Raw genomic sequence first — 24,694 nt, forward strand, 5'->3', positions numbered from 1 at the left:
CTCTGTGAATATACTAAAAACCATTGAACTGTATGCCTTAAATGGATGAATTGTATGGTGCGTGAATTATATCTCAATAAAGCTGTTGGAAAAAAAGCAAACTAGGGCATTATAGTTCTGAAGGATCATAATAAGATGGTATATAAAGTGTTGGACACGTGAAGCCCTTAGTAAATGGTGGCTATTACTCATTGATGGGTTAGTGTGTTTGCGTTTTCCTCACAATGATGAACATTTTATAAAGAACATTCTGTACATAGCAATATGGTGCACTTTTGAAGCCTCCATTTCCTTTCCTAACCTTTGGAGATGTAGAAGTGCTGATGGAACGTTATGTACATTTTTAAAGGACACCCCCCCCTCCGCCCCCTTTCCCCAGAAAGGCTAGGGCAAGGCCAGTGGGCATTTCCTTGAGGCGGTAGAGTGCCAGCAGAGCATCCTTTTCCAGAGTTTTTCTGTCAAAACGGTAAGACAACACACAGAAAAGAATACTTCCACTATTATTTCCAAAGGTCTTGCTTTGGGAAAAACTTTTATTGTTAAAACAAATATTCAAAGTATCTCAATCATAACGCTTACGGTACTGCTGCAGGTTCTGGTAGAAAAGCCAAATTGGTTCTGCTCTTATCCTGTTTCTGGAAGTTCGCGTTCACTGCAGCGGGGGAAAACTTGCTCTCCCTCTCTCTCGTTTCCCTGATTACCTTCTAACAATGATATTACCCCCTACATTTTGCTGCGGCTTGTAAACACAGCTAAGTTGAACTGGACGTAATTAGTTTGACTTTTTAAACAGCTAAAGTGGTAACAGGTGAGGAGAGAGCGGGGCCGAACAGTGTGGAGTCAGGAGGAGGCCACCGATTTTTTTTTTAAGACCGAGGCGAGAGAATTTACAGCCCACTGTATATCCATTTTTTTTTTTTTTTTTTTGTATATCCATTTTGAGGCTCCCTCTTTCCCCCAAAGTTTGTGCCAGTGGGCGTCTGAAGCCCCCAGAGTGGGGGCTTCTCTGGGTGGGGAAGCTACTTCAGGGTTACCAACACCTCAAGGAAGTTTCAGGGCAGGATGCGCGAAACCGGCAGAACGCAGAAGCGTGGGACAGGCGGCGCCCGCCGGGCCAGTTTAGTCCCGGCTGGCTGGAAGCCCGCACAGGCTGGGGCTGGTAAGCTGCGGGCACTGGGGGGCGGGGACGTAGGGGCGGGTCAACAAGGTCGGGCGATTGTGTCGGGAGGCGAACAGGACGTTGCGGCGGCGGGCGGAGCCGGGGGCTAGCGATGTAAGCAGCGGGGGCATCCCGCTGGGAAAATCAGGACTGCGCGGTGAGACCCCAGGGGTGTGGGGCGGGGGATCCCAGTCCCCGCCCCGTTTTCCCCGTCCCTCCCCCTGCCTCCTTCACGCCCCTCCCCCTCCTCCTCTCTGGTTGGAAAGTTTCTAGAATCTCTTCCCAGCGGCCTTTGCGGTTCCAACATGGCGGAGCTGACGGTGGAGGTTCGCGGCTCCAACGGGGCTTTCTACAAGGTACCGACCCTCTTGCCGCTTTGTCGGGTCTTCTGGGGCCTGGGGCCGGTTTGAGGGAGGGTTGGTGGTCCTGGAGAGTGAGGTTTGGGGTCGAAAATGGCGGCTAGGCCAAAGCCCGAGGCCGCTAGGTTCATCGCTTCTCCCCCCTCCACCCGCGGTTTAACGGTCTCGGGGGCCCGGGCTCCGTTATGTTTTGAAACAACACGTCGGATATCTTTTGCGTATTCCTATTTATTAATCTTCTTCTTGGATGCTCGTGTGGCCCTTGGCGGGCCGGTGAGGAGAAGCCGAATGGCGGCAGGGAGCTCCCTGGGAGCAGGCCCGAGCTCCGGGAGGTTGGGGGCAGTCGTGAAAGGAGGTGGTGGGATTGTGTGGTCACAGCCGCTCCCCCGCCCCTCGGACTGGGCCGAGCGGGAGCGCCTCGGCCCGCTGCTCCGACCCCTCCCCACCCCCTTGGGGGGGGCGCCTCGCGGAATCTTAGGAATTCACCTTTGTACTAGGGTTTCGAGCTAATAAACTTCTGTGTCTGAAGGGGGAGCGGGTGCCGGATTGAGGGTTAGGATCGAAGAGAAAACTAGAAAATCTTGAAATGTGGCGGGTAGAAATATTTTTTGCGGCCTGGGAAATTGGGCGGCGCCTTAGCTCCTCTATTACGGAAGAAAAGGCGAGAGTTCTAGGCTTTAAGATTTAAAATGTGAAATGGATTAAGGAGACACAGGTGGGGAGGCGACTAGTTTCTGTATCAGTTGGTACCCAGTGTTTTGGGAAGGTGTTGACCACCCCCCCGAGGTTTTTTGTTTCCATCGGGTGGAAGGAGGTGCATTACTGTGGGATCGGATCTGGAAAACGGAAGAGGAATTCGAGAGTAGAGGAATTTAGTAGGGGCTTCCAGTGTAGGGGTGACATAGATGAAAATGAAATCCTTACAGTTTAGTTTTGCCATTATAACGGTCCTTTCTCCGGATTCTCCCTTTCTCCCAAAGTATGCCACGAGGTTACAAGATCAATACAAAATCTCCCCAGCTGTTGTCTGTCAGTCAGTGTCACTAAGCCAGCATCTCAAATGTTTGAGAGTCCTGGCTATTTTTATGAAGGGCCTTCTCCTAATACAGGAGTAGTATTGTGAGTACGCAGAATGTATTCTCTCTGGGTTTCGTTTCAGCGTGCCTTTTATCCCGCACAGAATTTTTTTAACTAGGTGGTCACAATTCCTAGTTTCAGCGTTGCTTTTCCTCTCCTAGTTTGCTAATTAGCTATGTGGAATTGGTTTAGCTATCACTTGGTAATAGCATGGTGGGGAATCACGGTTGGCTCTGAAGGATCTCCGTAAGTATTTACAAGTTTAAATCTTAGGTGGTTAGCATGAAGTAAAAACTGGGACTGCTTGGTGGAAAGGAGTCCTTTAATCCTTTAATGTGTGACTGGTTACATTATCAGTCTAGGTTTACAACTAGGTGTCAGAGGAAAGACTTGAGTAAAATTTGAGTAGATAATTAACTTCTGTTCTTTATTTGTTTAAGGTTTTCTTTGATGTGGACCATATTTTAAAAGTCTTTATTGAATTTGTTACCACTCTTCTGTTTTATGTTTTGGTTTTTTTTGGCTGAGAGGCATGTGGGATCTTAGTTCCCCTACCAGGGATCCGGCCCATACCCCCTGCATGGAAGGCGAAGTCTTAACCACTGCACTTCCACGGAAGTCCCCTTCTGTTCTTAAACCTAATGGCTGCCTTCTCTGAACGACAGCAGATACAATTGTGGCACGATGCACAAAGAATGTGCTTATACTTTTTCTTGTCAAGGGTAGATAAGGTTCATCATATTTGTATCATTTTTACTATTTGGCTATTCAGTTCTTGTGTAATGGAGGTATGCATTTTTTTCCTGGCATATCGAAATACAGAAAAGATTATTTTGCCTTAACAAATTATTTTCAGCGTGTTGATGGTAGATACAACACCATTTCTTTCTATCCAAGTGTATTTTATTTATGTTGTTCACCTGCTATACATTTATTATTTTTTTTTAATTTATAAGGTTGAATAAGATCGTCAGTTTGAATGTTTTAGTAAAGATTGTTTACCATCTTACTTTGGTTTCCCAAAGTTTTTTTGTTGTTTTATTTTGCTTTTGGCAATTCACGAATCAAATGCCGCCATTTTGGAACTCCAAAGTATTTGTTGTTGATACCTATCCATACTCTACAAAATCTGCTTGATTCTTAAAGAGACTTGGATTCCATTACCCATTTTTGCCTAACAAAGTAAAGTAAGGTGGTTTTTTGGCAGAGGTTGGGAAGGACCCTAGTCACGTTGTCTCTACTGAGATAGCACTTGAACGTTTGGAATTTTATGTCCTGCCATATTCCATTTGTACATGCACTATGTGTAAACTACGGTCTTCGAACTCTGGAAGAGTGAGCATGATGAAGTGGAAGGAGCCGTGCATTTGAAGTTAAACACATGGGAATTCTAGGTCTGTACATACTTCAGCTTACTTAATGTTGTCTAGCAATGTACCCTTGACCGAATATCCCTGGGCTATAGTCTTTTGTATAAAATGAGGCTTTTGAAGTAGTTCAGTAGTCTACAGTATTTTTTTTTTTTTTTTGCGGTACGTGGGCCTCTCACTGTTGTGGCCACTCCCGTTACGGAGCACAGGCTCCGGACGCGCAGGCTCAGCGGCCATGGCTCATGGGCCCAGCTGCTCCGAGGCATGTGGGATCCTCCCGGACCGGGGCACGAACTCGCGTCCCCTGCATCGGCAGGCGGACTCTCAACCAATGCGCCACCAGAGAAGCCCTACAGTATTTTTTATCCCATGAAACTGTCCGCTTGGAAAAAATATTGGCTCACCGCAGAAGCAGTTTTATTAATTTAATGAATTTTTTTGAGATTAATTTGCATATGGTAAAGTGCATCTTTTTTGACATACAGTTATGTGAGCTTTGATAAATGCTAACAGTTGTGTAACCACTACCACTAGCATGGAGGGATAGAATAGTTCCACCATCCCCTTAATTTCTGTCCTGCCCCTTTGCAGTCATCCTCTCTCCACAACCTCAGAACCTGGGGTGGTTTCTGTCCCCATAGTTTTGCCTTTTCCAGAATGTCCTAAACATAGAATCATACAGATACTGTGTAGAGTTTTCAGTTTGGCTTTTGTTTAGTGTGGAAGTAATTTTATTTTAAGTAATTTTTTTTTAATTTTAAAAATAATACATGGTCAGTGAGGGATTTTAGAAACTATCAGAAAAAACCAGAAGTTGCCTTGAGATAACAGCAGGTAACATTTTGGTGTATTCTTTTCTTTCAATGGTGGTTTTCAATATACAGGTGATTGTGATTTTCCTCCTCATTTTCTCCCCTTTTCTCTGCCCTGCCCACCCCCAGCACACTTGGCTGTAAATGCGAATTGCCATTGAAGAATTTCAAAGTCATGGGATTAGTAGCCAGTATCATCATGCTTGAGGCAGTGCGCTTACAGATATTGATTAAAGATTTTTAGTGGAACTGAAACTTAATTGCACAAAATAATTGGAACCGGTGAAGAAGATTCAACCCCAAAATAGGATAGTTTCTTTTTTCCCCCCAAATATTTACACAAATGATTGCATACTAAATACTTTGTTCTGCATCCTGCACTTTTTACTTAACAGTGGATCTATGGTAGTTAAAGACATAAAAACTTGATACACTCTTGTTTGAAGCCAGATAACTCTATAGGGGTTGGGAAGAATGGGAAATATGGTAATTAAGCACTTGATGGGGGATGTAATTTTATATAAAAATTCGCTTTTATAGCCTTTTTTATCTGGAGTGAGGCATCATAGGGTTTATACTACTGGTCATTTAAGATGCCTTTTTTCTTTTTGTTTCCTTTTTAAAGCTCTCAGATGGAATTTACATTCTCTGGTAGTGTATTTACAGAGCTGTGTAACCATTACCACAATCTTATTTTAGAACATTTTCGTTAACCCCAAAAAAGCCTTGTGCCCATTTGGGGTCATTAAAATGCTTTTTAACTGATGTATATGATTTTAAGCTTTGTAATAGCATTGCAGCTTGCATAGCCGTGAGCAGAATATAATTTTAAATAGAAGTTGAAAGTAAGTCACTCAATTTCTGGCTCTTGGAGAGGAAAGTTTCCATGGTGTTCCAGGGAAATGTGTGATCTCTAAGATGGCTGAATGAATTTTCAGGCCTTCTCTGTAGAAGATAGAATTACTTTTAGAGCTCCATGATTTCTGGTTTTGACTGTGTAATTGATCAACTATAGAACATTTTAAAGTGCTATAATATTTGTAATATTTCCTTTTTGCTTTAGTTTAATATTTAAATGAAATTTGAGAGTAAATTATGCAATAGGTTTATTATTGCTAATGATGATGTTCTGTAGAGTTACAATAAAGGAGTTGTGTTTTGAAAATGTACTGACTTCAGGTTAGTGTAGAATATTGTTGATTTCTTTGTGGAGATTAGTAATTGAGGAAAAGATGGTTGCTCTCTTACCAGGGACACTATTAAGTTAAGAACATACAGTTGCAGATGTTACGAAGCTATTGTTAGTTGTACATGTTTTAAAATGCAGTTTTTTAAATATGTAAAAGAACTAGGATTTAACTAAATGAAAAGGCCACTTAATTTTTTTTTTTTTTTTTTTTGCGGTACGCGGGCCTCTCACTGTTGTGTCCTCTCCCGTTACGGAGCACAGGCTCCGGACGCGCAGGCTCAGCGGCCATGGCTCACGGGCCCAGCCGCTCCGCGGCATGTGGGATCTTCCCAGACCAGGGCACGATCCCGTGTCCCTTGCATCAGCAGGCGGACTCTCAACCACTGCCCCACCAGGGAAGCCCTAATTTTTAAAAATTAAATTTAAATACTTTGCCTGTGAAGTTTTGTTTTTGTATTACAAGAACAATGTGTAATTAATGAAAAATCTGAAAACACAAAAGCAAAGAAAGAAAACTGTAATCTCGGCACTTCCCTGGTGGCGCAGTGGTTAAGAATCCACCTGCCAGTGGAGGGGACACGAGTTTGAACCCTGGTCCAGGAAGATCCCACATGCTGCGCCACAACTACCGAGCCTGCACTCTAGAGCCTGTGAGCCATAACTACTGAGCCCATGTGCCACAACTACTGAAGCCCACGCCTGTGCTCCGCAACAAGAGAAGTCACTGCAATGAGAAGCCTGTGCACCGCAACTAGAGAAAGCCTGTGCGCCGCAACTAGAGAAAGCCCGTGTGCAGCAACGAAGACCAAACACAACCCAAAATAAATAAATTTATTTTAAAAAACAAACCGTAATCTTACCTATCTAGAGAATTTGTTGTCAAGGCCTTGGCTTTACTTACAGAAAACATACTTTTTTCCATATTTTTCTTTCTATGCACCTTTATATTTTTTATATCTTCAGATATTTGTGTGTATTCTGCGAGTAAAATAGTTTACTATTATCTGTTTACTATTACTATTATCTGTTTACTGTGTATTCTTTGAGGCTTGTACATGTACTTCCTGATTTTGTTCTCTCAGGGACTGCATGAGGTATGTGTTTTTATCATTTTACATATTAGGAAACTGACAATAATGATTAAATAACGTTCCAGTTACACTGTAGCTGAAATGAGATTTAACGCCAGGGCTTCTCACTTCCAGTTACCTAGTTCAACATAGCTTGAGAAGTTCGCCAAAGGAAGTCTCACGGCAGTAAGCTTATGTTTTAGCTAGGAAGACAAGGCAGACACTTGACTGGATAATAACAACTCAAGAACTGAATTCTCTATCACAGTGTTAAGGATGTAGCAAACTTGCTTTTTTGTAGTTGAAGAGCAGTGTGTATTCTATGATTGACCCCTAATTCTCGTACTAGCTAGTTGGTGAGGGCTTAGGTTTTTCATCCGCAGTATGAGGCACTTGGATTTCTTTTGACAGTTTATCAAGTGGTGGAATCTGCTAGGTTGTTAGTTCACTAAGGTCCTATCTAGCTCTAACAACAATAACAGCTATTATCTATTGAGCACTCAGACTATCAGACTGTGTAGGTACTTTACATGAATTTATCTTACTTAGTCCTCTCAGTCACAGTGAAAGAGATAATGTTACCCCAGTTGAGGAAAGTGAGGCTAAGCGAATCTATCCATAAAATTAATAGGCTGATTCAAGATTCATAATGATGTTTGGGACTTCAGAGAGCCTGATCTCTAACCATTATGTGATTTTTTTTCCCCCAAGTACGAATATGGCTTATCAAATTATTAATTATAAATTCTGATCAATACAGTGGGAGTCAAGAGGACTGAATTGGGAGGATTCCTGGAGAAATGATTTGAGCTTTGCTTCACATTACAGAAATCTGCCCTTTCCAATGGTAGCCACTCCTCATGGGGCTGAAATATACTAGCCTGAGTTAAGATGTGCTTTAATTGTAAAAGTTATACTAGATTTCAAAGACTTAGTATGAAAAAAGGAATGTAAGACTGCAATTTTAAAATTTTGATTACATGTTGAAATAATATTTTGGATATATAGGGTTAAAATTATTAAAATTAACTTCACCTGTTGCTTTTTACTTATTTTAATATACTTAGAAATTTAAAAACTAGACATGGCTCAAATTATAATTTGTGCTGGATAGTTGTGATTTATACCATCCTTAATTGTTAGCTTTATAGTGTTTGTTACGTGTAAGGTATTTTGGGAAATGTTTGAAATGCTTTTTTATATATGTATATGTATGAAACGTCCTGTTCAAATTTTAAGGTGTGGCAAAGTAGTTATCAAAAGGCTTGAGAAAATTCTTTGGCAGATGTTTAGCTAATAGTAGTAAATTCTATTGTGACGCTGGTGTAAAATTTTCTAGGATCAAATCTAAATTTTCTAGGACCAAATAAAGGATAGCTTGAGCAAAACAAAATTAAGTAATGCAAAGCATTACTTTTGTTAATCTGTACGTGTAATATCTATTTACACGAACAACAGTCTCTTCAGTTTATTTTTCCTTACATTAAAGAGGCTGATAGCCATGGCAACATTGAACCAAAGTTAAATCTAAGTTAAATGTTAGTTGTTATAACTTGTCTTCCATACTATAGCCTCAGCATTTTTTGCTTAGCTTTTTTGGGAGCATGAGTAGAGGTCTCCCCAGTAATAACTATGAAATTTATAGTTGTTGTTGGCAAAGCAACATGGCATTTCCCTGTCAGTATTTCTTCAGAATCAGGAATCTCATTTTTTGGGTTCCTATCTCCGTGCCTTTCTTATTCTGGCTAATTAATAATAGTAAAACTTCTTGGGACTTCCTTGGTGGTCCAGCGGTTAAGACTCTGTGCTCCCAATGCAGGGGGCAGGGGTTCAGTCCGTGGTCGGGGAACTAAGATCCTGATGCTGCACAGCGTGGCCAAAAAAAAAAAAAAAAAAAAAAAAAAGTAGAACTTTTCTTGTTTCATAGCTTTTTGCTTTAATAGTTTTCCAGGTTATTTTCAAGTCTTAAGTTTTCCAGTGACTTGATATGTATAGTTAGTTCATTAGTAGACCTTCAGTACATATTTGTTGAATGAACAAATAGATCAGTCATTCTTGGTTTCGAGACACTCTTTTGACTTGTTAATATTTGTATAAATGCATATATACAAAACTAAATTATTTCTGATTTTGATTCAAACTGAACTTAAATTTTTTTTTGAGGGGTTATACATTGATCCTGGTCAAGCTCAGATATGTCCCAGAACTTTATGCATATATAGAATTATAGAGAACTTCCAACTCAACTCTTGGCAACAGGAAAGTCATTATGGTTTTTGTGTGGCCATTTGAAACCTCTGAGTCTTTCTATTTCAGGAACTGTTGGATATTATAAACTTGTGAAATTAATAAGCCAAGAACATTACTAGTATGTAAGCATTAGTAGATATTTATGTATTCTTAGGAAATCCTCACATTTTCATTGTCATTTTTTATTCAGAACAGTTAAATGTTCAGTACTAAGGGATGCTGAAGGCTTGCCTTGAGTTATTTTTTTCCTTAAAAGAACATACTCCATAATGATGCAATAATTTCTGTAATACATAATGTAATTAGTAAATTTGTGGAGTTTATTTGTAGAACATGTGTCCATTGATTGGAAATAATTTCCGGACATAGATGTAGGTCCTTTAAAAAAAAAAGCGTGTATTGTTTGAAGTTAAGAAAATTTTTGTTTGCAGCAGTCTTTTTTGGGGTACGCAGGCCTCTCCCTGCTGTGGCCTCTCCCATTGCGGAGCAACAGGCTCTGGACGCGCAGGCTCAGTGGCCATGGCTCACGGGCCCAGCCGCTCCGCGGCATGTGGGATCTTCCTGGACCGGGCACGAACCCGTGTCCGCTGCATCGGCAGGCGGACTCTCAACCACTGCGCCACCAGGGAAGCCCGATTGCAACAGTCTTGAATGTGCTCGTTACTGGAATCAAATAACAACCCAGATCTTTTAGGTGTTGTATGTAAACATCAAACAAACGAGTTTATTACTTAGAATGTGGATTTGAGATCACTAGAGATGGAAAAATTAAAAAGATGTGGGGAGTGGTAATGTGTGTATATATGTGCTGTATGGAAATAGTGCAGATTGACAGAGTATTAAGGATAATCTCAACTCTTTAAAAATATTTATACATGCATATGCAAGTGTGTAATTTTATACATATGTATAAGCATCTACAGACTTGCTTTATTGTAAATTTTTTTCTTTTTCCCTTCGTTTCCCTTTTCCACATGATCTCTCATTCACAATCCATTTAGGTAGCCTGTTTATAGCCAAGTATACATTGTGCCAGATTTTTCTTCATACTCAGAATGTACATAGATACACATTCAGATACAAATGTAGGTGTTTTTCAGTATTGCTCTATAAAAATAAGATAATCTACATCTTGGCCATTTTCTGTTGGAGTGTAATTTATTTTTTAATGGTTACATATTTCACCATAAGAATTACTGTGAAATCCAGCCATTCCCTAGTTAATAGACATTTTGTTTTCAGTTTTTTTCTGCTCCATGTGTGTTTCCATTGGATAGGTTTCAAAGAGTGAGATAGCTTGGTGGAAGGGAACTTTTACCTGTTAACTCTAATAAATGTTAACAGATTGCATTCTGAAAAGCTTAACACTTTGTATTTTCTCAATTGATGAATGTCAGCTTTTTTTTTTATTACATCCTTGCCAGAAATAGGCATTATAATCTTTGATTTTTTGTGAATCTCTTGGATGTAAAGGTTGCAACTTTGATTTGCAAATCCCCACATGTGAATTTTAATGTTTGTTGGCCATTTGGATTTGCTTTTCCATAAATTACTTGTTTTTCCCCATTTTCCTTCTGGGATGTCATTTTTTGCTTTTTGAGATTTCTTAGGACTCATTATATGAATACCCCCTCCCCATCTATAATTTAACTCTCTGGTATCCTGGGCCATAGAGAAGTTCTGTTTTTTACATACTGAAGTACTTTTTCCCTGTTAAGGGTTCAGGGTTTCCAGCCTGGTTAAGACAGCCTGTGTCCAGATTATACATACAGTTCTTTAGGTTTTCTTAAAGTGTTTTATTTATTTCATATTTACTACATCAAGTCTTATTTTGAATATCATAGGCAGTTGTGCCTGCACCATGTATTAAATAATAATTCTCTGTTTTAAAGTTTTTTTTTGTTTCGTTTTTGTTTGCACATGGGGAAATTAGGTACTGTACTCATCAGCCAGATCTTCCTCACTTTTAAGATTGGGATGGGAGGAAGTCTACCATCTAGGAGAGCTGGGTCCCATTCAGGATTGATAGAACCTTCTGAGAATTGCTCCAAAAAGTCTCTGGGGTGCTCTGGGAAGACCATAAAGAGTTCCTAAAGGAGGACATTGTGACTTGCTTTTGGGCAAGTAAAGCCAGTTAAAAGAGTCTTATTTTCCTTACCTTACTGCTCTGGGCCCTCTCTTTTACCTACTGCATAGTAAGTAGTGGACCTGAGACCAGTCTTAACAGTAAAACCAGTGTATTGTATTGCTCAGTAAGTGTTTTTTTCCCTTTCCCTAATAAGGAGTTCTTTCTTTATCTGTTAAATGTATACACAGTCCAGAAACATAAAGTGTTTATTAAATTCTTTAAATTACTTGACATAAAAGTTCCAGGAAGATTAACCGTAGTATTTTGGGGGGGGAGAAGGAGAGGCTTTAAGTACTCTTGGCACACCTTTGAGTGCCTAGGAATTACCTTAGTTTAAGAAGCTTCAACTCCTTCAGTTTGCAGACTGAGACTCGTGTAAAATTGCTTAGGTCTGGGAGTCCCTAAGTCAGTTTTCTCAACCTTATAGTTTTTCATCTGAACTATAAAGCAGAGGAACACCGTTTTCTCAATTCTTCCAAGGATTGTGCATGGCTAGTACTATTCTAGATGCATGGGAGAGAAGTTCATTACACACAATGAATGACTTAGTGATTGGGCTGTATTCTCATAGAACCCTGATTAAGAAATAGTTTGCCGTATTCACTTTTTTTTTAATCCTGTAAAATGGATCATACATGTGTAGAGTGCAAAAGCAGGACAGCAGATGATACTGACTGTTGACACGTTGATTGATTTTAGGTATAAAAGTAAGCCATGGGTGGAGATGTGTAATTGGAAGTTGGGTTTTAGAGTCCAGGGAACAGGTTATTTTTCCATATGTAGATTTGGGAAATCAGTGGAAGAGCCATACAATTTCATTTTATTTAAAATGGCATCCAAAAAAAAATAAAAAAATAAAATGGCATCAGTTGTAAGAGGCACTAAAAAAGAAGAAATGTTGCCAATTGATTTATGAGTGGTAGTTTTATCTTTTAAAATTCTTTTCTATATCACCTGAAAGATTATTTTTAAACATTTGCATACATAAGGAAAATAGAAGCAAAATAAATTGAATAAAACATTTTCAGGTTCAGATGATTGTGTTTCTTCTCACAATATCTTCCTCAGTGCCATGGAGAGCATTGATGTTGCAAGCATACTTTAAAAGAGCTCTCCTCTATTATCTCCAGGATTTTCTTCCAAGAATTTTCACCCACTCTGCAAGTTTTGATGCTGGTGCTTTCTTGATTTTATCAGAAGGTGTCAACAGAACAACCTTCTGGTAAGAAACCTAAATCCTTCCTAAAATGTTACTTCATTGGTTTGCTGAATGAACTATTGAGGGGTTGCAATCAAGTGCCACAGAAAATTGCAAGCAAACCAAGTTTGAGCATGCTTAACAGTGACATTTATATCCTGGCAGCCATTCAGCTATTGGCTATCCTAAGATGCCATCAATTGTAGGAAGCATCCTGATTGCAGGGATGCAGAATTGTTAGAATTGATGGGCTGGGAAAGTAGACTGGGGCCAGAGAATGAATCACTAAACAAACTGATAATTGATCAAAGAATAACAAGTCATCATCCATTTTGTCAGTTCTTGAAAAACAAAAACCTGAGGCGAATTTTGCATAAATTATGCTATTAACTTTTCTTTTTTCATGGGTTATGGTTTTGTAATTACATTTATCCACAGCAGCAAATTTTAACTGTGGAGTTTGGGAAAATGGAGAGTTTACCCAGTCAGAGGAAAGGCCCTACAGGATCTAACAAACTGATTCCAGTGCCTCTTAATGTTCTGAGAATTTATTTTAAACAGTTTATTTTTATTTATTTTTTAAAAATTTTATTTTATTGAAGTGGAGTTGATTTACAACGCATTTCTGCTGTACAGCAGTGATTTGGTTATGCGTATATATATTTTTCATATTCTTTTCCATTATGGTTTATCACAGGACATTGGATATAGTTCCCTGTGCTATACAGTAGGACCTTGTTGTTTATCCATTCTGTATAAAATAGTTTGCATCTGCTAATGTCAAACTCCCAATCCATCCCTCCCCCACCCCCCCTCCCCCTTGGCAACCACAAGTCTGTTCTCTGTCAGTTTATTTTTAGAAATACAGCATTTTATCACAAATCTGCTTCAGTAATTGAGCCATCAACTGTAATGTCTTAATACATTGGAAAAGGGAACTAAAATTTATTTGACTGTTGTGCCAAATAAATATAAAATTTTTAAATGTCATACCAGTGATCCTGAGAAAGACTTCAAAGAGAAAAACTGGAGTAGATCTTAAATTATATAAGAATACTTGATCAGGTCTGAAGGAGGCAGTAATGTGACTGTGAGAACTTTTTGCTTGCTTAGGAGAATAAATGTGAACTAGAGGTTTGATTCCTGATGAATCCTTGCTTTTACCACTTGAGATAAGAGTCATTGAAAACATAGCCTCCATTTAGGAAGCTTGTTCTGTGTCTTGCTGGCCTTTTTTGCTCAGTCTATTGGCAATCAGTAAACTATTCTAACAAGAATTTTGAGGTTTAAGAGTTACAGCTTTAGGGTGTAAGTGTTGGGTTTTTGGGTATGGGCTTCCACTTTAAACCTCATTTTGAGGATTCAGGCTGTCTGACTTCTGGTAGTAGTTTGCTGAGTATTACGTTTTTTTTAATATAAATTTATTTATTTTTGGCTGTGTTCGGTCTTCATTGCTGTGCACAGGCTTTCTCTAGTTGCGGCGAGCAGGGGCTACTCTTCGTTGAGGTGTGCGGGCCTCTCATTGCGGTGGCTTCTCTTGTTGCGGAGCACAGGCTCTAGGCACATGGACTTCATTAGTTGCGGCGTGCGGGCTCAATAGTTGCGGCTGATGGGCTTAGTTGCTCCACAGCATGTGGGATCTTCCCGGACCAGGGCTCGAACCCACATCCCCTGCGTTGGCAGGCGGATTCTTAACCACTGCCCCACCAGGGAAGTCCCAGTATTAAGTTTTTTTAAGTTTCTACTTCCCCCTTTGTAAGATATGTGAATTTAGTGTTGTAATGAATTGTAATAATGGGAGGTCATTAGTGGATTTTTGAAAAATCTGAAGTAGCAGATGAATTTGAAATGATACTTTTCAAAGGAATTTTTTTTAGACTAGGATGATACGTTCCTAATGAGTTTAGTGGGAATGTTCTCAGAGGGATTCATGGATCTCTGTAGATTGCTCAGCCATCACTTAAGCAAAGCCTCTGATAAATTGATTAGTATATTAAACAAGGTAGCTGCCTTTCCAGTTGTAAATTAGATTTTGATATTTTGTTCTGGGACTTTGCCTTAAATAGGCTTTTTAGGAATGGTGCCTTATTTCTTCATAATAGTGTTGCTGCCAGACGTAACCTTTTAGAGTTTAAAGCTGTGAATTAGCAAAAGCATTTTGTCATTTAATTGATAATGATTTAATTGAAAAGAGTTCCAGACAGAAGATGAGGTTTTATTTATTTTTTTAAAACATACATTCATTTATTTTTTGGCTGTGTCAGGTCTTCGTTGTGGTCCCTGGGCTTCTCTCTAGTTGTGGTGCTCAGTAGTTGCCTGGTGTGGGCTTAGTTGCCCCGAGGCATGTGGGATTTTAGTTCCCAGACCAGGGATTGAACCATCATCCCCTGCATAGCAAAGACCGATTCTTAACCACTGGACTACTAGGAAACTCCCAGAAGATGAGGTTTTAAATTCAGTGTTTACAACCTCCTAGGGAATAAAACTTTGGGGCTATAATAGATGTATATAGTTTCAGCTTCTCTTTCTCTAAAATGAGGGATCTGGAAGGTCTGTAGAAGAAATAATGTTTCTCTTTGGAGTGGTTTTCCCACAGCCATCTGTTCTGACTTTATTTATAATCTCATTCTTTCAGTTCTTGAAGTTCATTCATACCATGTGTATTATTGCTTATCAATAGGATTTTTTCTCCCTGTGACTACCCTCATCGAGTTGAAAAACATTCTTTTCAGCTGTAGTGTTCTGTAACTTCAAAAATGTGTGTTTAAGTTAGGCAGATATCTGGAATGCACCTTGTTCTTTCCACAGGCCGTTGAAGCTCCCACCTCAAAATTGCCAAGCACCTTGTCTTTTTTGTCTTGATTATTGTAGCTTTAAAATAACTTTCAGTGTTTGGTACGGATAATGTTTTCTCATTATTCTCTACCCCCATTTAAAAGTTGCCTTACTGAATGCCTTCTTGTTTGTTTTTAAGATAGGCTTTGATGTAATTTTATTAAGGTTAACTCCTGTTCCCTCAACAGAATTACACATTCCTTTGTGTTTTAGTAGGATCCCATTTAGGGGCATGTTGAAAATTTTAAAATATCAAGAGTGCTTTACGTTTCCCTAAATAGTCTATTTCTATTCATTAGTCAAGTTTCACAGATGTCTGCACATAGGTCGTGTACATTTTTTTGTTGTTGAGGGCATTTCTAGGACCTTGCTGTTAGTAGAATATTTTTTTGTCTGTTTTATTTTCCAGTGCTTATTTTTAGCTAGAAAAGCTAATTTGGTTAACTTGCCACCTTACTAAATCTTTGGGTTTTCTTTTTACATTTTTATTTTAGGCTAGATTGGTTTTGAAAAAAAAAAATTCTTCAGTTAGTGCTTCCAGGGCTCAGAGATTCCTGCTATTCCCTCTGTTCCTCCCTTACTCCTAATTTACACATCATTTTTGGCATTCCTGGGTTTTTATTGTATGATGCTGTTTGTTATTTTGTCAGGGATAGCATTCTAAGATATTTTGATTACACTTTAAATATGTTAAAGTGCCTTGTTACTTATCTATAATTTTAAATTATAGTTAAGAGTTTCAAGTATAAACATATACCAGGCTTTGTGAATGAACAAATTAAGGGACCATTTTATGATGGCTTGGGCTTCCATGTTTGTAGCTGTATGGGGAGAAGAAAAAGAAATGTCATAGTATTCTAAGAAATACGGGTTCTGGACCAGATGAGTATGAATAGGAAAAGAGACCAAATCCCCAAAGGTTGGACTAACGAGAAGGACAGAAGTTATGGAGACTTAGTCATAAAGCCACCCCCCCCCCCCCGCCCTCCACCCACACCATGTGCAGGAAAATGTTGCCATTGTTATTTGGTGTCTCCTGACTTTCAAAACATTTTGGCAAAGACATAACCCTGCCGTTTTCCATCTCTTGAGTATATAGGGACCTGCCATTATTCTGGTGAATTGAAAAGTGTTGACTGTGTCCTGTATCAAATGCATCAATTTTATAGCGATCTGGCCATTAGAACCCCCTTATCCCTAGAATCTAGGGTTTGGGGATTAGAACATGTTTTCTGATTATTCACTACAGTCCAAATACACTTTATTTGGGTGTCACGTTTTTAGCTTGTTTAATCTGATGCCTGAAAGATATTAGCAATAAGAGTAGGTTCCAGAGCTGTATTTTTTCTTAAAGTGTGTGAACAGTGTGTGCACCCAGACAAAGATGATGCTGATGTTTGTGGTGGATGTAAAGTGGGGGTGGGGAGCAGTATAAGCACTGATTTTTAGATAGGAAAAAACCTTTTTATTATAACGAGTAGAATTTCCCAGTGATTTGGAGCTCTCATTTGCACTTATGCTGTATAAATTATACAGAAATGATAAAGATTAATGAAACATTTCAAACTATGAAAATTGTTTGTGAAGGACTAGAAAATGTTAGTGAAAGTATAAATATGACTAATCTATGATGGAAAGATGTTTTACTCTGATATTCATGAATTTGGTAATTCTTAGGTTATGAAAATAGTCCTTACAATTGGCAAGGGTATAATAGAGATGGATTTGCTGGTAACAGAACTATGAAAGTGCTGACCAAAATGATTGCTGAAAGTAGATGTGCGGATGAACTAGTAGAAATAGAGAAACTGGCCAGGAAGTCATTGTTGTAGCGTGATCAGATAATCACAACTTGAACTAGATGGCAGCTCTTAGTTTTTTAGCTTTGGGAGGAGAAAGAAGAACAAAAAATGTCTTCAGAATTGCAAGGCAAGAGCTACTTTAAATTTTCTGGCAGCCACTATATTTCTTTTATAAGTTTATTTTCGGCTGCTTTGGGTCTTCGTTGCTGCACACGGGCTTTCGTCTAGTTGAGGTGAGCGGCGGCTGCTCTTCCTTGCGGTGCACAGGCTTCTCATTGCGGTGGCTTCTCTTGTTGTGGAGCACAGACTCTAGGCACATGGGCTCAGTAGTTGTGGTGTACAGGCTTAGCTGTTCTGGCATGTTGGATCTTGCCAGACCAGGGATCGAACCCACGTCCCCTGCATTGGCAGGCAGGTGAATTCTTAACTGCTGTGCCACCAGGGAAACCCCAACTATAGCATTCTTGAAAGTATCTTGAGTTTTAGACCTCACATGAAGATATATGCATTGAAATTTCCCATAATACACAAGTTGACCACAGGCATTTCTCGCTGGAGAGAGATCAAGGCCAAATTACAGAATCATAAAATTTAGTAGCAAATGTGGGAGGAGGGTACTGAGAGGCTAGATACATGACTTATATACATTCTGTGATTGGTGATTGAAAATAAAATGATTTTATTTTCAGCTTCATCGGTTACCTTTTCCTCTATAAGACTTTATTCAGTTCCAAAGATTTTCTGGGGTGGCAGTGCTGATCTGTTTGCTTTTTGGTTTTTCCACCATCAGTTTGTTTCTTAGTCTTTGGTTTGCTAATTTGCTTAAAATAATATCTGACACATAGTGTTTAAATATTTTGGGAGGTAGATGAGGTAAACAGATGTACTCATTTTTGCCATGTTTTAACCAAGTACTGCAAGTGTGTGTATTTAATTAGTTTATAGTGTACATTATGGAGTGTAGTATGATAAAGACGTTTCAGAAAAGTTTTTGCTGAGTACCAAGTGGTTCAGAGTGTGTAAGCATTTGGCTAAGGTTGAGAACATTGCTCTTCTGATTGACAGTAGTACAGTGTTATTTAATGTCATTTGTAATCATGAAAGAGAGGTTAAGTAACTGCCAAGGTCAAACAGCTCATGAATGATGGAGATGGAAATCAAACCCAGATTAGCCTATTCCAAGCTCTGGGTTATTATTAGTACTCCATGTCATTTTTGTAGCTCTAATATAGTGGTTTAGAGTTAATGTAACATTTAATTGAATATTTATTTCCTTTTAATTTCTTTATAGGGATTTATCAAAGATGTTCATGAAGACTCTCTCACAGTTGTTTTTGAGAACAAGTAAGTTATTTTTTTATTGATAGAGATCCTAATTTTGAAGATTGGTAGTGCCAAACTGTTTGCTTTTGGCTGTTTCTATTGCCAGTGGAAAATGAGTGTGCTTTTGGGTGGGGGTCTTTGGTTTGATTATCTTTTTGAGTTCAAATAATTTTAGTTTTTGGTGACTTCACCTGGTTTTCTGCTCACAATTCACTTGGCACTTCTTCCAGGACCCCTTTCTTTGTCAAATCACATGTGGACGTGAATCAGTAAGTAGTTTTTGCAAAAATAGACGGCACGAATGGGATTATAATATGCTTCTTAAAAACGCAGAATTTTGAAATTATGCTGTAGATAAGTATTAGGCTGTCTTTAATTGATTATTCATAAGGAATAATAAAAAGTTGTATAGATATTGTAAAGGTTAGGTAAGTTGTGCTAAAAACGTTAAAGACTGTGTTCTGGGCTTGGTTAGGAAGGGTTATAAAGGAGCACTGTATAATTGAAGGTCAGAAAAGAAAACTGGTTAACTTTCACTTTTATGCTGCTTCTGTAACTGCCTGAATAGATATCGGCCCAACAGCTGTTTCTTGTAGAAACAAGTGTTGAGATGATTTCTGTCTTTTAGCAGCTGCCATTTAGACAGTAAAGATGAAAGAAAGCACTCAAATGTCTCTTTTTTTGCCCAGCGTTGGCACAGGGGAGCCATAGGAGTATTTTACGTGCTGCTCTACCTCCCAGGCACGTGAATGACCTATTAGAACTTAGAGTAGGAAAGCATTTTAGCTTTATCAACTTAGTTATAAAATACAACCCAAAAAATTAAGCAACAGCTCAAGTAGTAGTTTTAACACATTCGTATTTGCTACAAAGATTAAAAGTAAGTTTTTTCTAGGTTTTAATTACAATGTATGTGTTCATTGTAGAAAAATTCTGTGTAAGAAAATTAAATCCTTTCATAATTTAGCTATTCAGAATAATTGAGTAGTTTTCTATATTTCTGTGAACATGTACACTAAGAAATTATGCAGCTTATATTTTATAATCTCTGAAATTGTGTTCCTTAATAAATCATTGAGTGGCAAACGTGTTTGTAATAAGTTGATCCCACTATAGCAGTTTGTTACTCTGAACTTACCCTACTTCATTTGCAGAATAATGTATGTACTGTTACCTTAGGATGAGTAATTTGGAAGCAATATATAATTGTCAATGATGTTAACTATTTATAAACTTCACCAAGAGCCATGCAAAATCTGTTCTACCTCAGCAAACTACTTGGAAAAAGATTTAATACAGAGGTTGTTTTTCTTTGGGGAGAGCTAAATGATTGATTTGAAAAATATACAGTACTAAGCATAGACTACATAGCTTCTGTATTAGGGGCTATTAGAATAATGTATTTTAAAATTGTTAATTCCTTTTCTAATCCTTCAGTTGGCAACCGGAACGCCAGGTTCCATTTAATGAAGTTAGATTACCACCACCACCTGATATAAAAAAGGAAATTAGTGAAGGAGATGAAGTAGAGGTATGTATTTACAAGTTTATTTTCTTGTGTGCATATTTTTTTGTTTCAAATAAATATTCTTGTTGGAAAATCTGTTTAGCTGTTAGAGAATAAATCGAATTCCTTTTCTCCATTCGTTCTATTGGTAATGGCTGTGTAATGTAGCAATACTTGAGTTTTGGAGCCAGAACTGGGATTAATGTCTCAATGCTACCATTTTTAGGTTTGTAGCCTTGGTCAAGTTTTTTTGTTTTTAATGACTAAAGTGAAAATAATTTGAGAACTAAAGACAATAGTGCGTTTGAGTTTTGCACAGATTCTGGCAGAGACAACTATATGATGTTGGTCATTATTTTCCTTTTTTTTTTTTTTTTTTTTGCTGTTTTGCCTTGTGTTTTTTCCTCAGTATCTTTGTACAGTATTAGTAGCTATCCTTTATTGTAGTGATCATTAATATAGTTCCTGTGTAACAATATGAAATATTATAATTAGCATACTGCCTTTTTGAATATTCTAGAAATATTCAGAAAAATTTAAAAGGAAAAAACCAAAATCACTGCCCAGAGATAAAAACCACATTCCACGGTTTACATATTCTCAGGCTCTTCCTTTTTTCTCTTTTAAAAAAATAAAAATTTTACTGCTTCTTTGTATCTTGCTTTTTTCACATTTAGTAGGTCTTGAATGTCTGTCTTTTATATTTATTTTTGATTAACATGCCTGCTGTTATGTAAAAAGAAACTTGGAAATTGTCAAATAGAAGCATAATGAGTTTGTTGGAGATAGAAAATTTGATTTTCGATTTTTAAGAAATTGATACCTCCAAGGAGCTCAAATATACTAAAATGTATTTCTCACAAGGAATTGTCTTGATAGTGTTGAAAGAGATTTTCAAATCTCATTTGTACCTAATTTATGTAGGCTGGGGTAGGAGAACTGGGAACATGGGTCAATCTTTAGTGATGAAACAGCTATCTAAAAACACTTAACAGTATGTACTTTGTGCCATACACTGTTCTGAGTGCTTTGCACATGAACTCATTTAGTTACTTGCCATTTTTATTCTTCATAATTTTTTTAATGGTAAATTTTCTTTTGAGTTAATTGTAGATGTTAGGCTAGAATGTCAAATTGTAGGACTTTAACCCCTAACAACTTGAACTCACTTTCTAAAATTTTGCCTAGATTTTAATTCTTGCTCTAGGTAATTAGAGCAAGCATCCTTCTGCTTTTGCTAAATCAAAGCATGTTATAAACTTAATTGTGTCAGGGTGCCACATGTGTGGCGATCATTTCTGAGTAGTGCTTTTCATATTTTAAAAATTGTTGTTCAGACAGTTATTGTTAATGTAAAGGCTCAGTTTAAAGGAAAAACTTGGAGTGCTGAGGGTGTTGTTACAGTGTGCTTTCCTCAGTCTCAATCTGGGAAGATCCTGTCCAGTTCCTGGACCATCTTTATGGCTCGCCTCCCCAATTGTATACAAAACTTTATTGAATGATTTGGAAATTGATGATTACAGAGTGTTTTATTTCACTTTCTGTTTTATGGTTCAGTCTTGGTGAAATTTGTTCCTTAAAATTAATGAGAATCATGGTCTGGAATTAAGATATTACTGTTACTTTGTAATTTTTTTGTGCTTTTGAAATTTTTGAAAATTTATATAGGGAAGAAGTTTAAAATTAATCTTGCCACCTGTGGATTTCTTTTTTTGTTTTGCTTTTTTGCCAGCGTTAGGAATTTATTCTTATGCCATGGAATGAATGCTTAGGAATTATGGTTGTTAGTGCTTTATATTTTGAGCCAAATAACTTTATGTAAGCTCCCTACTCCCCAAATTCAAAGTAACAAAGCTTAATATAAAAAGTGAAATGATACAGAGTTACATAAAGTAAAAAGTGGGGCTTCCCTGGTGGCGCAGTGGTTGAGAGTCCGCCTGCCGATGCAGGGGATACGGGTTCGTGCCCCAGTCCGGGAGGATCCCACATGCCGCGGAGCGGCTGGGCCCGTGAGCCATGGCCGCTGAGCCTGCGCGTCCGGAGCCTGTGCTCCGCAACGGGAGAGGCCACAGCAGTGAGAGGCCTGCGTAACGCAAAAAAAAAAAAAAAAAAAAGTGAACCTTTCCTCTTAGTGTAGGTATGTAGGTGTGCTTATCTGCCCACCCCAGCTTAAATCTCATTTAAGAGATGTCTCTTTAGATATTTTTCTTTTAATTTATAAAGAATATGTGTGCTTTTTTAAGTTACAAAAATTGGGAATACATTTTATTTGTGATTTTTGTAGTCAGTTAATTAAGATACCATAGACATTTTCAAGTCTGCACATACAGATTTAACCTCATTTTTTCTCACCACCCCATGATACTTCTCCGTATAGGTGTATCATAATTAGAAGTTATTGAAAGTTGTTTTTTGCTTTTACCATCCCCCCCCAAAAAAGCAAGAGTTAATGTCCTTATATAAATCATTTTCTGTTAGTATAAATCTTGGTGGTTCAATAGCTGAATCAAAGGCATATATATTGAAAATTTTGATAATAGCAGAATATACCATTTTGTCCTCCAAAAATGCTTTTTGAATGACCACTTCATAGTTTTGCTAATACATTAAGGTGTTTGTTTCCTCATAGATTGACTGGCTGGATTATTATTAATCTCATCTGTAAGTTTTCATAAACATGATAGAAGAAAGCTGTTGTCTTCTCTGTTTTCTGAACCTTGATTACTAGTGATATGGAGTGTCTTTTAGATTAGTTTATTGGCTGTTAGCCCCTTGTTCTGTTTATTATCTATTTTATTTTTTGCCCGTGTAGTTTTCGATGTTGGAAATGTGTACATTTTATGGGTAAGTTCCTGTTATATATTGTGTTTTCTCCCAGGCATTCTTTAAAAAGCTGTGCTTTAGTGGCTTTTGCCATTAAGAATTTATATTTTTACTTATTCAGATCTGCCAATTTTCCCAGATTCAGATCTGCCAGTTTTCCCGGTGTGGCCTCCAAGATAACCCATTTTAGTACTTCTACAGAGATGCCCCCCCCCTTTTTTTTTGAAGAGTATTTAGGTTTTTAATATAACTTGATTCTTTTTAGGGTAATTTATTGCATAGTATATTGATTTTTTTTAAATTAAGTCATTGGCTACTGTTCTTTTTGTGCTAGTCGTAAATACTATAATAGCAGTGATAACAGCTGACACTAACCCATATAATATATATATAACTAACTGGCTTTTTAAACACATTCTATCAGTTTGACATAATAGTCTCTTGAGGGCCTCTTCTAAACTCTATGAATACTTTAATTAACCTTTCCAAAGTTCATGTAGCCTGAAGGTTAGGAAGTTGAATAACCAGTGTAAGTTTTTGTCCTGAATGTTATTCTTTCTAATAATATGTCATGCTGTATTACAGGGTGTTGTCAGTTTTGTGCCACATTCCCAACTCTTGTTCTTTTGCAGCTCTAGGAACCCTTCCTCTTTGAAGAATGGAAAGGTGACTATGATTTGGCCATTAGTAATTGATTTAGAACAGAAATGATCCAGAATGGAGCTTTTCATTAAGCTGTCCAGGCATTTATCTAAAGTTCAGCCATACAACAGAAGACCTAAATAGACATTTTTCCAGAAGACATACAGATGGCCAACGTACAGATGTTCAACATGGTTAATTATTAGAGAAATGCAAATCAAAACTACAATGAGGTATCACCTCACACCAGTCAGAATGGCCATTATCAAAAAGTCTACAAATAATAAATGCTAGAGGGGGTGTGGAAAAAAGGAACCCTCCTACACTGTTGGTGGGAATGTAAATTGGTGCAGCCACTATGGAAAACAGTATAGAGGCTCCTTTAAAAACTACAAATAGAATTACCATATGATCCAACAATCCCATTCCTGGGCATATATCTGGAGAAAACTGATTTGAAAAGATATAGGCACCCCAGTATTCACAGCAGCACTATTTACAATAGCCAAGACGTGGAAACAACCTAAATGTCCATTGGCAGATGAGTAGATAAAGAAGATATGGTGTGTGCGCGCGCGCACACACACACACACACGTATATATACATACACAATGGGATATTACTCAGCCATAAAAAAGAATGAAAGAATGCTATTTGCAGCAACATGGATGGAGCTAGGGATAATCATACTGAGTGAAGTAAGCCGAAGACAAATGTTTTATGATATGACTTATTTTTTTTAATTTTTATTTTTTTAATATTTTGGCTGCGCCAGGTGGCATGTGGGATCTTAGTTCCCCAACCAGGGATTGAACCCATGCCCTCTGAATTGGAAATGTGGAGTCTTAACCACTGGACTGCCAGGAAGTCCCCATATGATCTCACTTATATGTGGAATCTAAAATATGACATAAGTGAACTTATTTACTAAACAGACTCAAAGACATACAAAACAAAGTTGGATTACCAAAGGGGAAGGGGTGGGGGATAAATTAGGAATTTGGGATTAACAGATACACACTACTATATATAAAATAAACAAGGACTTATATAGCACAGAGAACTATATTCAATATTTTGTAATAGCCTATAATGGAAAAGAATCTGAAAAAGAACATATACACATATATATGTATATATACACACACA

At 38.0% G+C, this 24,694-nt stretch overlaps 1 protein-coding gene across 4 annotated transcripts in view; it reads left to right on the plus strand.

The window, feature by feature from the left end:
- Window positions 1-1,455: 1,455 nt before the first annotated feature.
- FXR1 (FMR1 autosomal homolog 1) overlaps window positions 1,456-24,694 on the plus strand; it is a 56,769-nt gene continuing 33,530 nt past the window's right edge. For 2 of the 4 annotated variants that reach the window (XM_065876563.1, XM_065876564.1), the window contains exons 1-3: window positions 1,456-1,515; window positions 18,541-18,593; window positions 20,010-20,103. In XM_065876563.1, coding sequence (XP_065732635.1) covers window positions 1,465-1,515; window positions 18,541-18,593; window positions 20,010-20,103 — 198 coding nt within the window. In that variant the 5' untranslated portion in view covers window positions 1,456-1,464. Of the gene's footprint in view, window positions 1,516-18,540; window positions 18,594-20,009; window positions 20,104-24,694 lie in introns of those variants that run through there. The other 2 variants (XM_065876565.1, XM_065876566.1) reach the window with 1 other exon arrangement.

The sequence above is a fragment of the Phocoena phocoena genome, chromosome 4, assembly GCF_963924675.1.
Source record: "Phocoena phocoena chromosome 4, mPhoPho1.1, whole genome shotgun sequence".
In the NCBI taxonomy this organism is placed as follows: domain Eukaryota; kingdom Metazoa; phylum Chordata; class Mammalia; order Artiodactyla; family Phocoenidae; genus Phocoena; species Phocoena phocoena.